This window comes from Spermophilus citellus (genome assembly GCF_964194105.1).
Source record: "Spermophilus citellus genome assembly, chromosome: 17".
NCBI classification, from domain to species: Eukaryota; Metazoa; Chordata; class Mammalia; order Rodentia; family Sciuridae; genus Spermophilus; species Spermophilus citellus.
In genome coordinates, this window is record NC_138199.1 from 41,737,489 (window position 1) to 41,753,647 (window position 16,159).

Consider the following 16,159-nt stretch of genomic DNA (forward strand, 5'->3'; position numbering starts at 1 on the left):
CACTCATTTCAAGGTTCCCCCACTTAAAGAATGTTATTTCAGTGTGTAAACATATAGCCTTAAAGGATTGACTTCTTTCTCTTAAAATAGTTCTCTGAAGATTGAATTCCGGTTATGGTATATATTAATAGTTCATTTCTGTTTATTGCTGAGTAGTAATTCTGTATTGTGGATGTTCCCCAGTTTATTCAGCCAATCCATTGAAGGATATCTGGAATGTTTCCAGATTTGGGCTATATTCTGAATAAAGCTGTTATAAATATCTGTGCACAGGGTTGTTTGTTTGTTTACCAGGGATTGAACCCAAGGATGTTTAGCCTCTGAAACACATCCCCAAGCCCTTTTTTTTTTTTTTTTTAATTTTGAGACAGGGTCTTCCTAAATTGCTTAGGGTCTCGCAGAGTTGCTGAGACTGATCTTGAATTTGCAGTCCTCCTTCCCAGCCTCTTGAGTAGCTGGGATTATAGGAGTACACCACTGTGCTGAGCCTGTGCACAGGTTTTTATGTCAACATAATTCTTAATTTCTCTGGGATAAATGCATTGTTGGTTCATATGATAATTGCATGTTTTGTTTTAAAGAGAATGTCAGTTATCTAGAATCGCTATACTATTGTACATTCCCTCTAGAAGTTATGAGTGATCCAGTGGTTCCTCCTGAGGTTTTGTATTTTCACTTGTTTTTATTGAATATTGCATGGTTTTATTATAAACAGGGTTGGATTTTGTTATGTACGCTTTTTCGATCTACTCAGAGGGTCATTTTTATTCTACTGATGAGGTATATTATAATTCTCTTATTGCTGGATCCATTTGCTAATATTTTGTTGATATTTTTAATGTGTTGTATCTTTCTCTGTGGCTCTTTTATTTTTAAATATCTTTATTTTATTTATTTATTTTTATGTGGTGCTGAGGATTGAACCCAGCTAAGCAAGTGCTCTACCACTGAGATACAATCCCATCCCCTGTGGCTCAGAACTGGAGTGAGGAGAAAAGTGTACTTCTGTCTCCTGCTTTAAAAGCTGAGCTAACTAGGCAGTGGAGCAGTAAGCTTAGCTCTTCTGAGTTTGCTTTTTTAGCTTTGAACCTTCAGTTTATGAATAAGCTGTGACAAGGGCAATTTGGGCCTCAGCATTTTCAACATGCTATACCCAAGTAGAGCCTCTATTTTACATATGGATCTGGGTAGAAAGGAATTCCTTACCTTTTGGCCACATACACTTAGACCTTGGCATTAGCAGTATGTAGCTGGAGGCAAAATGAGAAATATTGATTTCTTACCCTTCCTGGGAATATATCCTCTTGGGAGCTGCAGGAAGTGGAAGATCTTTGTTCTTGACAATTCCATTCTGGAGTGGGATTTCTGTCTGAATGGATTTGATGGGGAAGAGGAGTGATTTAAGATTCAGGTACCACAGATGCATACTCTGTCTTAATAAATTTTAATACTTTATTTTTTTGCATTGGAGATTGAATTCAGGGGTGCTCTACCACTGAGCTACATCTCCAGCTCCTTTTTGACTTTTATTTTGAGACAAGGTTTTGCTAAATTGCCTCAGCCTCCTAAACCACTGGGATTATAGTCCTGTTTCACCAGGCCCAGCTTAATGTATATTTTTTGAAGTGTATGTTTTTTCATTTGTTTGGTTTCAATAGAATCATTTTGAGAATCTTTAAATATTTTTTGTTGCTTTTGTTTTTGTGATTCTGAAGATTTGAGTCTAGGGCCTCATGCATGGTAAGCAAGCTTTCTACCCCTGACCTGCAATGCCAGCCCATAAATGTTTTATTAAAAAAAACTGCCACCAGTTTTCTCAAAAGCAGGTCTGCAGAGCTCCTTAAACCATCAAGCTGGGAGATGATCTTAAGATTTCTTTAAATATACAAAATAACATTGATCAGCAACCACTTATCAGAGATAACATTCGGCCTTTGGTTTTTTGTGTTTGGCTTATTTCCCTTAACATCGTATTCTCCGACTCCATCCATTTACCTACAAATGTCATGATTTTCTTCTCTTTTAATGCTGAGTCGTGTATAACAAATTATAGCAAATAAATAAATGAATTTTTTAAAATTAAAAAAATTGATTTCTACTATTCCAAATAATACTTTGTAGTTTAAAATAGTGTTTTTAGTAATAAGAGAGTCTTTATGAGTACTAGTAGGAAGCAGCACCTTTTTTTTAAAAGTTATTTTAGTCCTGTTCAGTAATTTGGACTTTTTTAAAAGTTATTTTAGTCCTGTATAGTAATTTGGACTTTTATTTCTTAAACATTTCCTAATTTTACTATCATTAGATTACCAGTTCTTTAAACCTATAGTCTCTTCTATTTACAGTGGTTCTCAGATTTTCTGATTTAAAAATTAAATGTTGCCAACCCTACCTTGATTTTAGTGGGTGACAGTGGAGGGTGGGTACTGGAAATTGAGTCTAGGAGCACTTTACCACTGAGCTTCATTCTCAGCCCTTTTTGAGACAGGGTCTCACTAATTTTCTAAGATTGGCTTTGAGCTTGTGATCCTCCTGCCTCACAACTTCTCCTGTTTCTGGGATTACGGGCATATGCCATCACACCTAGCTTCTACTTTGATATTTTTAAAAAGCTTATATTTTAGGGCTGGGGTTGTGTCTCAGTAGTAGAGTACTTGCCTAGCACATGATCCTTGGCACCACATAAAAGTAAATTTTAAAAAATTAAGTTATATTATAAAAAAAGACTTCCTTCCTTTAAAAAAGTTTATTATTCATATGGTTGTTTGAACATTAACATTACTCATACATGAGATACTGATAGAAGTTATTATTTTTGCATTTAGAAATGTTATGTCTTCATAGGAGAAAGTTGGTACACTTGTTATAAAATTCTTTGAAATGTATCTATAAATGTTAATTGTATTTACTCTGTGAGAAAGATGAATCTTGTTTATTAGGTCTGGAGAAAATGATGTAGAATATAACAATATGGAGTTGGAAGAGGGAGAACTGATGGAAGATGCAGCTGCTGCAGGACCTCCAGGTATAGAGGCCAAGCCCCACAAGCCTTCTGTCTTGTCTGTGCTCTTTTCTGACCAGATCATATTTCAATAAATGATAGCCACTGCTCTATGTGGTTCATGGTGTTAAAGTGCTATATCTTATAGTATGGATTTTAGAGTGTATTACTAGTGATAACTATCATTGGAAAAGTGTTCTTGTGTTTTAGGCATTGTTTGAGGCCGTTATGTGTACCTTATCCTGTTTTCTTAGAAAATTCTCTGAGATAGGTTCTAATAATATCTACTTTTTTTTTTTTTTTTTTGGTACCAGGGATTGAACTCAGGAGCACTTGACCACTGAGTCATATCCCCAGCCCTATTTTTATTTTCACTTTAGAGATAGGGTCTCGCTGAGTTGCTTAGCACCTTGCTTTTTTTTTTTGTTTTTTTTAAGTGGACTTGAACTCAGGGACACCTTACCACATCCCCAGCCCTCTTTATTTTGAGACAGGGTCTAGGTAAGTTGCTTAGGGCCTCACTAAGTTGCAGAGGCTATTCTCAAACTTATGATCCTCCTGCTTCAGCCTCCCAAGTACCTGGGATTACAGGTGTGTGCCACTGTGCCTGGCAATATCTATTGTTTATAGTTACAGAATCTGATACATACAGAAATTTTAAAAGTTGCCATGTTTCACAATTTATTAAATGGTGTTTTAATTCAAAGCACAAATTATATACTATTCGATTTATGAATCTTTTTTGTGTTAAGGCTTGGTTGATCAAGACTTTGGGTCTATTGTGATGGAATGAATGTATTTTGTGAGAAGGACATGAGTTTTGTGGGTCCAGAACTACTGCTATAACTAAAGAATATAGACTGAGTAATTTATGGAGAATAAAAGTTTATTCAGCTCACAGTTCTAAAGAACAGAACATGTGCATCTTATGAGGTAGTCCTTGCTGGTGGAAACTGGATTCCCAAGGCAGCAGCATAAGGTAGCATATGGGGAGACATAATGTCCTAGCTCAGGTTCATCCTCCTCCTCTTATAAAACCACAAGTACATTGGATTAGAATCTTACCCTTATTAGCCTCATTTAATGTTAATTATCTCCCAAAGGTCTTACCTTCAAGTACCATAGTCAGATTAAGTTTCTACAATGGGGTTTAAATTTGAACATGAGTTTTGTTGGAAATTTTTTTCTTCCTTTTCTTTGTTCTCTCTCTCTCTCTCTCTCTCTCTCTCTCTCTCTCTCTCTCTTTCTCTCTCTCTCTCTCTCTCTCTCTCTCTCTCTCTCTCTCTGTGGTGTCTGAGAATTGAAGCTAGGACCTAGTATATGCTTGGAAAGCATTGTAGTACTTAATTACATACCCAGCCCTTATTATTTTTTAGACAGGGTCTCTCTAAGTTTCCCAGACTGCCCTTGAACTTGTGATCCTCCTTCCTCAGCCTCCAAAATAGTATGCCACCATATCTGGCTTGGTGGAGATATACCAAACTGCATTCTGCCTCTGGACCCCCAGAACTTACATCCTTCTTTTGTACAGAATACATTATGCTCCAAACGCATAATTCATTCCAACATTGACTCAGAAGTCCAGGATCTCATCTAAAACTCAAGGCAAACTCCTTCCAGCTGTGAGCCTGTGAAATCAGAAGAAATTATCTACTTCCAACATGGCATCAGTGGGACAGACATAGGGTAAACAGTCCTGTTCCAAAATAGAAGAAGGCTTCAAGAACGGCCTATCAATTGAAAGCAAGTACAAAATCCAGAAGGGCAAATAGTAAGTTTCAAGCTTCAGAAGAATCCTTCTCTATATATGTTACCTCCTGTACACACTGTGGCAAAGGACAAGCATCCAAGGCCTTAGGAAACCCTGTCTTTGCCTTCGATGGGCCTGGTTCAAGTGGCTATACTCAGGTTGCATGCTGGTGCCTGTGGCTCTACTATTCTGGGATCTCAAAAGCCACACTCCTGCTCCCACATATCCAATAAGCATAATAGTGGAGAATCTCTGTGGTAGTTCCACACCTGGAGGTTTCTCCCTAGACTCTGGGGAAGTTAGGTAGAGGTTGTCACACCCTCATAACTCTTGGGATCTGTGAGCCTGCAGACTTGAAAACCATGGGAATGTGGATACCACTGAATCTTACTGTTAGCTCTCTCTGGAGCATAGCCAAAGTTATACGTAAGCCTGCTTAAGCTGTTACTCGGACAGCTGAATTCTGTACCAGGATGTAGAGAACAGAGTCCTGAGATGGACCTTGGCAGCAAGCCCTTGAAGAGTGCCCATTTTCTGAAACTATTCAGTTCTCTTAGGCCTGAGGGCTTTTATCCCATTGTCTTGATGATTGGCAGTTGGCTACATTTTATGGAGTTTGTCTGTCTAGCAAGTGCAAGTGGAAAGCTATTCCCTCAGTAATCCCTTCTGAACACCGTTTGTCACTCTTTAGGAGGGTAGGCTGTGAGTTTTCCAAATGTTTAGACTTTGCTTCCATCTTATAGATTCCAGCTGTAGGTCATGCTTTTGTTTCTGAGTCTTGCTGTATGTTGTTAAAAAAAAAAAGTACCTACAAAGCTCTTGGAATATTTTGCTTTAAAATTTTCTTTTTCTAAATACCTTAGGTTCTCACTCTTGACAATAAAGTCCTAGGACATGGACATAGTTCACCCAAAATCTTTGCTACTTTAGAGCAAGAATAGCTTTTTGCCAGTTTCCATTAAAACAGTTCTCCATTTAAGACTACATCAGCATGGCTTTTATTGTTCACATTTCTATCAGCATTCTGATCATGATCATGTTGCCAATCTCTAAGAAGTTTCAAACTTTCCCTAATCTCATTGTTTGAGTCCATACCAAGGGTGTGTAAAGTGCTCTGTTTATAGCATTCTAGGCATTTTCTAGCTTACTTCTGCAAACTTGCCCATTGCCCATTTCCAAATCTATTTCCATGTTTCAGGTATTGTTATGGCAACAACCCCATTATCAGTACCAATCTTCTACCAGTTTTGTTGCTATAACAAATTACGTGAGGCTAGATGATTAATAAAGAAATGAGGTTTATTTAAGTCTCATGTTTGGAGGTCCAAGAACATGGTAACATCATCTGCCAGCTTCTCATTAGAGCCTCATGGCAGATGGCATCACATCAGGAGTGTATGTGAGAATGGTAAGTGAGTGCATGTGAGAAAGTCTAAAACTTGAGGAATAACCTTCCCTTTATAACAACCCATTCTCACAGTAACTAATCCAGTCTTAAGAGATCTAGCCCAATCTCTCAAAGACATTAATCTATTCATGACCGTGGAGCCCCCATGGCCTAAGAAGAAGTCCTAACACTTCTCAGCAGTTACTTTGGGGATCGAATGTTTTTTTTAAAATATTTATCTATTTATTTAGTTTTCGGTGGACACAACATCTTTGTTTGTATGTGGTGCTGAGGATCGAACCCGGGCCACACACATGCCAGGCGAGCGAGCTACCACTTGAGCCACATCCCCAGCCCCTGGGGATCGAATGTTAAACATGACTTTGGGTAGAGTCACTCGAACGATAACACCTATGTTGCCCTTATTTTGAGTATATTTCTCAGGGGAGGACATATATTCTTTTGCATACTTGAATAAGACCTCTCTTTTTTTTTTTAACCATTTCGACTCCCAACCTAAAGCACTGCACTCTCCCTATTTCACACTTTATTTTGGGGTGATCTTTTCCAAACCTGTATTTTAGTCATTCATATTAATTACTCTCCAAGTTGTACATGTAGCCTTTATCTTTCCCATAACATTGAGACCCATGTAGCAATTCAGTGTGACTCAGCACCTCTCAAACAAATCATTACCTTTCTACCAACTGTCTGAGCAGTAGTCATCATTTTACTGATTGATAGTTCTGTACATCTTTCACTTCTTCCTCACCTTCAAACTCTACCTTTAATATATTACCAACGTCTGTTGATTCTAGCTCCTTGATAGTGCATAAATTCATCTACTCCCATTCCTGTCTATTACTAGTTCAGTCCTCTTTTTCCAAATAGCCTTTCTCATGGGCTTGTGTATCACTTATTGCTGTTCTCCATCGTGTGTCCCACATCAAGAGTTTAAATGAAGGGTTTTCCTTTCTTTTCATTAATACCTGACCATGTTATTTCTCTACTTTAAAAGCCTTTATTGGAGGGCTGGGGTTGTGGCTCAGCAGTAGAGCTCTCACTAGCATGTGTGAGGCCCTGCATTCGATCCTCAGCACCACATAAAAATAAATAAATAAAATAAAGGTACTGTGTCCAACTACAACTAAAAAAAAAAAAAAACTAAAAGAAAAAAAGCCTTTATTGGACGGGAAGGTCATAAGTTCAAGGCCAGCCTTGGCAATTTTGCATTACCCAGTCTCAAAAAAAAAAAAAAAAATGGCCGTGGATGTGGATCAGTGGTGGAGTACCCCTGGACTCAATCTCCAGTACCAGAAAAGAAGAAAACAATGTTTAAAAAAAAATAAGTTAGTGAACAAAAACTGAATTGGGATGAGATAGCAGAATCTGGAATTGCTTTATTTATTTTTTTTACATGCTAGCTATGAAGGTCCATTTTAAACCTGGAATGGTATTTCAGAACTATAGTCATCTAAAGAGTCATGTCATCTAAAGAATTGATATGTTAGAACATCTGTTAGAAAGGAGGTCAGTCCTATAGAGAGAACTAGGTGTCTTAGTCTATTTTCTGTTACGATAACAGAATGCCTGAGACTGGCTAATTTATATAAAAAGGATTTATTTTGGCTCATGGTTGTAGAGGCTAGGAAGAGAATGGCACCAGTATCAATTCATTTTCTGATAAGACTCTAACACTGCTTCAACTCAAGGTATGCAGCAAAAGGGCAAGCAGATACTTGCAAATGAGAACATGAAAGGTAATCCTCTTTATATAAACCTACTCTTGCAATGTTATGGTTTGGGTCTCTCAGTGTTATGGTTTGGGTCTTAAATGTCCTCCAAAGGCTTATATGCTAATGGCTTGGTTGCCAGTCTGTAATGTTATTGGGAGATGTAGTGTTATTGGAGGTGGTATACATCTTCTAGGAAGTGTGGGGCCTAGTAGAAAGAAGTTAGATCTCCACACTTTATTTTGGATATGCTATTGAAGGGGATATGAGGGCCCTCACCCCTTTTTATTTCCCTCTTTCTGCTTGTTGTCAGCCATCATCTGAGCAGCTTTTTTCTGCTGTAAGCTGTCCACCATGATAGTCTGCCTTGCCATGGGCCCAAGGCCTATACAGAAACTCTGAGCCAAAATAAACCTTTTCTTCTTTAAATTGATTTTCTCATGTATTTTATCACAGTGACAGATAGCTAACTTCTAATACCTAATCCAGTCGCATGAGAGTGACAATTTATTCCTGAGAGCATTAATATATTTATGAGGGCTCTGCCCCTTGATCCAAACATCTCACTAGGCCCCACCTCTCAACACTGCTATATTGAAGAATGAAACCTCAGCATGAGTTTTGGTGAGGATAAATCATATTTACTAGATATTAAAATAAAATGGTATTAATAATTTCATTTATAGTCAGTATCAAATAAGGAGATACCTTGAAATAAGAAATACTTATTGAGGCAGTTGCTTCCCATAAGAATTGCTTTTAGTTTATTAGTTATTTTTATGTAGTGGAAAGAGAACTTCTGTTTTTAAAAAAAAGTGCTGAAAAGCTTGTAGGTATTATACTAATCCAAAATATTAGCTCATTGAACCAGCTTTGCAAGAAAACTCTAGTTTTTATTTGCTGGCCATATATGATTTATAAAACATAATGATACTTGAGGAATAGAACACACTTCTAAAACTAACTGATAATTCGTAAGGTTATTAGTCAAAACCTATATTTCAAGGTAAAGATTAAGTTACTTGTTCCACATATGTTTAATGGGTTCCCTGTAGGCATCAGGCACTGCATTGTTCATTGGAATTATAAGAATGACTGAGCATTATCTTTTCTAAATGGGAAACCAACACTGAAAATATTGATAAGGATGGCACCAAATATGGGTGGATCAGCTAATTGCCAATAGACTTTGGTAAGGGAGCTATATTCGTTCCCCATTTTTTTCTTTTTAATTTTGAGACAGGGACCTTACTAAGTTGCCAAGGGTAACTGAAATTTGGTATCCTCCTGCCTTAGTCTCCTGAGTCAGTGGAATTACAGGCCACTGCATTCAGTGATTCATTTACTTCTTTGCGGTGTTCAATGTCTTTTCTGTATTAGCTTCAAGATCACTTATCTGTTTATAATTGTAGTGGCCTTATTTTTAATAATGAAAATCCAGAAGAAACCTAATTTTTTCCAATGAATAGAAAAATAAATTGGATATATTCATATACTGGGATGTTACACATCAATAGTGAAGATAAATAAACTGCTGCATTACAGCAATATAGATGAACATGATAAGCATGTTGAGTAATAGGCAGGATATCAGAGTTCGTTCCCTGTTAATATTTTTGTATAAATTCAAACAGGCAAACCTTTTTATGTGGGCTGGGGTGTGGCTCAGTGGCAGAGCGCTTGCCTCTCACATGCAAGTCCCTGGGTTCGATCCTCAACACCACATAAAAATAAATAAGTGAAATAAAGGTATTATGTCCAACTACTAAAAAATAAATATTTAAGAAAAAAAAACCCTTATTATGTGTTTAGGTTAGGATGAAGGTACCTGGCATTGAGGCATATCCCTGTAATCCTAGTGACTTGGGAGGCTGAAGTAGGAGGATCACAAGTTCAAGGCCAGCCAGGGTGATCAAAAATAAAAAAATGAAAAAGACTGGGAATGTAGCTCAGTAGTACAATGCTCCTGGGTTCCATCCCCAGTGCTTGGTGGAGTGGTGGGGGAATACTTTTGGAGAATAGGAGTAGTAAGCAATTTTAGGAGACATGGGGGCAGAGATGCCAGTAATCTGTTTCTTCATTTGGGTACAATCACTTTGTATATAATTGTTAGACTCCACAGTTATGTATGAGATACATATACATATATATGTTATGTACAGAATGGTAACAATATTAGGTCTCAGGGAAACTGAAATAGATGCTAAAGGTATTGGTGACTGTGGGAATATAGTAAAAAAGGATAGGAACATGTGGACAGGGAGTAGCTAAAGTGTATAAACCAACAAGGAAAGCAGTGTTTTTTTTTTTTTTTTTTTTTTCCCAGTGAGAGAGCAATTGGCTAGAAAAACAGAAGCAGGATTGGGTTGATGGTTGCTCATGGATTCTGGGTACTAATGAAGTCACTCCTCATCCACTGTGAAGTGTACATCTCTCTAGCTGTCTGGTTTCCTTGTGCTTCTCATGAACATAAAATCCTAAGAGATTTCTAAACATATTTTCGAGCGCCATTAACTACTGTTTTTCTTTTACAAATACTTAAATTTGTGCAAATACATATATTTTCACATCACTCTCTCTTTTTGTTTTGTTTTGCAGGTAATAGCCACAGTTATGTGGGTGCCAGTAGCAGAATGTCAAGAAGAGCACATTTATGCTCTGCCGCTACTAGTAGTTTATTAGACATTGATCCTTTAATTTTAATACACTTGTTGGACCTTAAGGACCGGAGCAGTATGGATAATTTGTGGGGCTTACAGCCTCGCCCACCTGCTTCACTTTTGCAGCCCACAGGTAATATAATTCAAATAATAAGTTCTCTTTTTTCTGTTGCTCTCTAAAAGAGAATCGTTGAATTTTTTTCCAATTATTTCATCTAAGTGTTGGAAAATAGTGAATTTCTGTCACAGATTGATTTTTCATTTTATAAGAATGACATTTATAGCAACCAAATCATTATTTTATTATTGTTGCCCAAAGGTATTATCTGCAAAAACAAATTATAAATGCTGGAGCCAGGTGTGTTGGCAAATTCCTGTAATTCTAGCTACTGAAGAGGCTGAGGCAGGAGGATTGCAAGTTTTAAGACCAGCCTGGGCAACTTAGACCCTTTCTCAAAATAAAAATAAAAAGGGCTGGGCATGTAACTCAGTGGTAGAGCATCCCTGGGTTCTATCCCCAGTACCACAAAGACAGACAAAAAAGAGCCTTTAAGAAGGTTTTAAATGATTTGTCATTTATATTGTGCCTGGTAGTTTGGTCCATATGAAATTTTTTAGGCCTAACTTCCAAGTGGATGTGTATCCAGATTGAACACAGGAAAAAAAAAAGCTTTTTATTCATGCTGTGGTGTTCCTCAGTACTGAACAAGAAGGAAGAGAAGAGAAGAAAGCCAGGGACATATCATTTTATATGTATACGGTTGGAGATGGTATTGGGGATCAAACCAAGGCCTGGCACTTGCTAGGTAAGCTCTCTACCACTGAGCTACATCCCCAGCCTGGAGGTACCTAATCCTAATGAACATCTGTTTTTACTGAGTGTGAGAAAGATGAGCCAAGCAGAAACTTTTGGACAGAAATAAAGTCAAGAGAACAGAGTAATAGAAGCCAAATAAAAATAACCCATCTCTGAGGGAAGGCTAATGAAAGCTAGTGTTACAAAAAGATCCAACTTTATCTTTGTTAAAAGGCTTGCTTGGACTTCGAGGTTTATTTTGATTCTTTGTGTACTTTGTTTTTAAAAAAATTTTAAATTTCTTTTGGATATGAGGGTAGAGTGTATTTTGACATACATTATACATACATGGAGTATAACTTATTTTAGTTAGGATCTCATTGCTGTGGTTGTACATAATGTGGAGTTTTACGTGTCGTGTATTCATATATGAACATAGAACAGTTATTTCTAATTCATTCTACGGTGTTTCTTTTTTTTTGCTTTTTGTAAATTGATTTTTTAAAAAATGACAGAATGCATTACAATTCTTATTACACATATACACAATTTTTCATATCTGTGGTTATATATAAAGTATGTTGACACTGATTGGTGTCTTCATACATGTACTTTGGATAATGATGTCTATCACATTCCACCATCCTTGCTAACCCCCTGCCCCCTCCCTTCTCCTCCCACCCCTCTGTCTATTCCTCCTGTGCTCCCCCTCCCTACCCCACTATGAATCAGCCTACTTATATTAGAGAAAACATTCGGCATTTGTGTTTCTGGGATTGGCTAACTTCACTTAGCATTATCTTCTCCAATGCCATCCATTTACCTGCAAATGCAATGAATTTATTCTTTTTTATCGCTGAGTAAAATTCCATTGTGTATGTATGTCACATTTTTTTTATCCATTCATCCACTGAAGGGCATCTAGGTTGGCTCCACAGTTTAGCTATCGTGAATTGTGCTGATGTAAACATTGATGTGGCTGTGTCCCTGTAGTACGCTGATTTTAAGTCGTTTGAGTATATCTACTGTGTTTCTTAATCCTATCTCCCATCCCTTCCCTTCATTACCCTTTGTCTAATCCAGTGAACTTCTATTCTCCCTCCTCCATTTATATACTCTTTATTTCAACACATAAAGTTAATGAACATCAATTATGTGTCAGACTAACTGAAAGCCCCTGTTTGTGTGTGTGTGTGGGGGGGCAGTTGTTTTGTTTGGGGTCCTTGGGATTGAACCCAGAGGTATTTTACAAATGGGCCTCATCCCAGTCCTTTTTATTTTTTAAATTTTGAGACAGAGTCTCACTAAGTTGCTGACCACTGTGCTTTAAAAGGAGCATTTTTAAAAGGTGTCAGATAATCTGATTGAATCAGATTTTAAGCTATATGTGCTAAGTAGAATTAGAAAGTCAAGCTGGGTTCATTCTGTGGAAGGCCTTTCATGCTAGTCTGAGGAGTTTATTCATAGTGGGTAGTAGAGAGCTATTGTTTCATTTTAGGAACGGGTTGATTGAAAGTATATTTTAGAAAGCTGACAATGCTGAGAAACCTATGAGAAATGAAAGTTTAATGAGGGTCTGTTTAGGGGTTTATTTAAATCATTCCTAGAAAGAGAGGGCAAATTCTTACATTTTTATTTATTTACTCAGTCATATACTTTAAAATATGTGGACTTGGGATAAAGTTTTAAGACTCTTTACAATAAAAATTTCCCTTTGGGAGGTATATGGTATAGCTTGGTGGTAGAGTGAAATGGGTGCTTAGCATTCAAAGGTTATAGGTGTGATTCTCCCCCACCCCCAGAAAAAAGATTCTTTCTTCCTCTAGGGAATACTAAATGAGGCCATTTTAAATTAAGATTTTACTTATAACATGGCAGTGATACTATTTAAAATTTGTGGAATTTAGTGTTTATAGGGCTTGGTAACTAATTGGAATGTGATCAAGAGGACTGAAGGACCTTAGGTGACGAGGAGAAGGGTGGCATCATTGACAGATATGAAGTGTGGAGGAAAAGCTATGGATAATTGTCCTTTGTGAAAGCCATAAGCAACTGATGTGAAAGAAGTATCAATGAGATTCACTTTTAATTAACTTTATAGCTTAGCACATTCAAAAAGTCTTATTGGCAGAGTGAGAACTTTGAGTTGTTAGTTATTAGTCCCAAAGCAATGTACACTTTCCTGTCTTTGCACTTAGGTAGTACCGAAACTGATTTCACTTTTTCCGGATGGATTGTGAGTTTTGGAGGGTAAAGATTAGGGGTTTATCTTATTCATTGTTGTATCCCCTGCCCTTTATAATGCCTAGCATTTAAGACAGGCTCAGTAAATGTTTATGACTTATTATCTTATCATGGGAGTTTGTCTGTGTCTTTTTGTATTTTACTTTTTAGGATTTTTACTTATATCCCTAACTCCATCCTTAATCATTTCATAGTAAAAATAAACAGAACCACATGGATTAAGATTTTCCTATTTGTCCATGTAGATGTGGAGTGGGAGGGGGAGCCACAAATATTTTGTTCAGAAAACATTTTTAACCTAAAATATGAAGGGATTTAATATCCACCTTTAAATTGTGTATATTCTATTGATTTGTTTTCTCTATTTTAGGTATATCTTAGTGGTAGATTTTAAGAAATGGGTGCTTAGCATTCAAAGCTATAAGATTGCTGTTCTACTCTATAGATTATAGATTGCTGTTCTACTCTATAATCTATAGAGTATACAAATTTGGGTAAGAATTAACTTGTGAGGAGGTGTGTAGTTGGTACAGGTGTCTGAAGAAGGAGATATTTTAGATTATATCTGATGAGTAAAGGGACTAGGCAATGAAAAGAATGGAAGTGGGTGTGAACATGGGTCATATATCAGAGTTGCAAGTATAAGTTTAGCATTCCTAATCCTGCAATCTGAAATGCTCCAAAATCCAAAACTTTTTGAGTACTGACATGATGTTGGATTTCATATTTTGAATATCAGTTTTGTGGGTTAGGAATCTAAATCTGCGGAAATATTCCAGAATCTGAAACATTTCTGGTTTAGGGATTCTTTTCTTTTGTACTAGACATTGACCCAAGGGCACTTTGGGTTCAAGCTACATTCCAGTCCTTTTATTTTTTGAGACAAGAGTCTTTGCTAAGTTTGCTTAGGACCTCACTAAGTTGCTGAGGGTGGTCTCAAGCTTGAGGTCCTCCTGCCTCAATCTCCTGAGTAGCTATGATTACATATGCGCCACAATTCCTGGCTTGGTCCTGAGCATTTTGGATAAGGGATTCTCAACCTGTAACTCCAAAAGCTAGAGTTACGTTGTGAGTAGAGGTAGAAGATAAAGCCATTGACAAATAAGGTAGAATTAGGTGAATGTCTGGTGTGCCATGTCAGTACCTTCCTAACTACTATAGAATGCCATGTTAAGAATTCTAAGCAAAAAGTAATAATCTGATTTGGGCTTTAAAAAACTTCTCTAGCATTTTGATGAATAATGGACTAGATGGGAACAATGTTGCAGAGTATTTTTTCACAAACTTTGAATCTTCTGAGCCTCCCAATAACTGTGATGCTGTATATTGCATTCATTATAAGAATAAGCAAATGGACTCAAAGAAGTTGATAATTTATAGAAGGTTATAGTAACTAAATGATAGATCTGAAACCAAATCCTGGCATTTTAAAATCTCTAGTCATGTTCTGTTATGAATGTTTTCAATTGTAAGTAACAAAATGCTACTAAATGTCAGCTTAAATAATTAAGGCACTTAATTATCATGCATGCTAATTCTGGAGGTGGGTGATTTCAGGTTCATCAGGTATATTGAAGCAGGGCATTGGATGGTTTTCCTGTGATATTCTTGCCTCTTCTGTCATGGTAATAAAACAATTGCCGCAGTTCCAAGTATCATGTATCACGAGAATATGTCACTAGCAGTAAGTAAAAGACAAGGTAGAGAAGAAACCTTTTTCCCCCCCGCAACCTGGAGAACAAAGTTTTTACTATCAAGATTTTTTGGCAAGGCAGAGATAGGGGGTTTGGGGGGGGGGGTGGCTATTGGGCCAACCACAATGTTTACCTTTTAGGTTTGTTTTTTTTAGTTGTAGATGGACATAATACCTTTATTTTATTTGTTTTTATTTTTATGTGGTGCCAGGTATCGAACCCACTTCTTCACACATGCTAGGCAAACGCTCCACCACTGAGCTGCAACCAAGGCCCCCTTTTACTGTTTTCCTGTCGAAGTTTTTAGCCACCCCCCCTCTCCTCCTGACCAGCGGGAGAAGCGGGAAAAGCAGCCCAGACCAGGACGAGCCAAGAAAGGTAAAGGTCAACTGGCCGTCCACCCCAACCCTCCCTCCCAGGAGGACAATCAGACATGCCAGGGAGAACAGTCAAAGCAGGATCTCCTTTAATAAGGAAGTACACACAGCTTATATACTGCACAGGAGCCAATCAGAATAAAGGTCAGAGAGGTGGAGCACACCTACCCCATAGTCTGTAAGGGAAGGCTGGAGCAGTCCACAAGGACAGAAGAATCACCGGCCCACAGCACCGCCTACTGGCTGATTGCCAGGAGCCCTCCCAGCCACTTGTGCAGCCTCAAGACCAGGAAGCAGGCAGCCACGCCCTACAACTGCCCACAGCACTGCCTCCTGGCTGATTGCCAAGAGACAGGCCCCAAAGCTGGAAAGCAGGCAGCCAGGCAAATGCTCTACCACTGAGCTGCAACCACGGCCCCCTTTTAGTGTTTTTCTTCTTGTAGCATTATCTAAGCTGGTTTTTTATTTCTGCTAATAAGGAATTTGTTTTTTGTCTAGTAGGTTACATGTAGGCCCCCAG

The 16,159-nt window shown here is 37.7% G+C and overlaps 1 protein-coding gene across 9 annotated transcripts in view; it reads left to right on the top strand.

Moving 5' to 3' along the window:
* TRIM37 (tripartite motif containing 37) overlaps positions 1-16,159 on the top strand; it is a 246,306-nt gene that overhangs the window by 83,120 nt on the left and 147,027 nt on the right. For all 9 annotated transcript variants that reach the window (XM_081270428.1, XM_081270433.1, XM_081270435.1 and 6 more), the window contains exons 17-18: positions 2,937-3,022; positions 10,467-10,661. In XM_081270428.1, the coding sequence (XP_081126554.1) occupies positions 2,937-3,022; positions 10,467-10,661 (281 nt within the window). The remainder of the gene's footprint in view (positions 1-2,936; positions 3,023-10,466; positions 10,662-16,159) is intronic.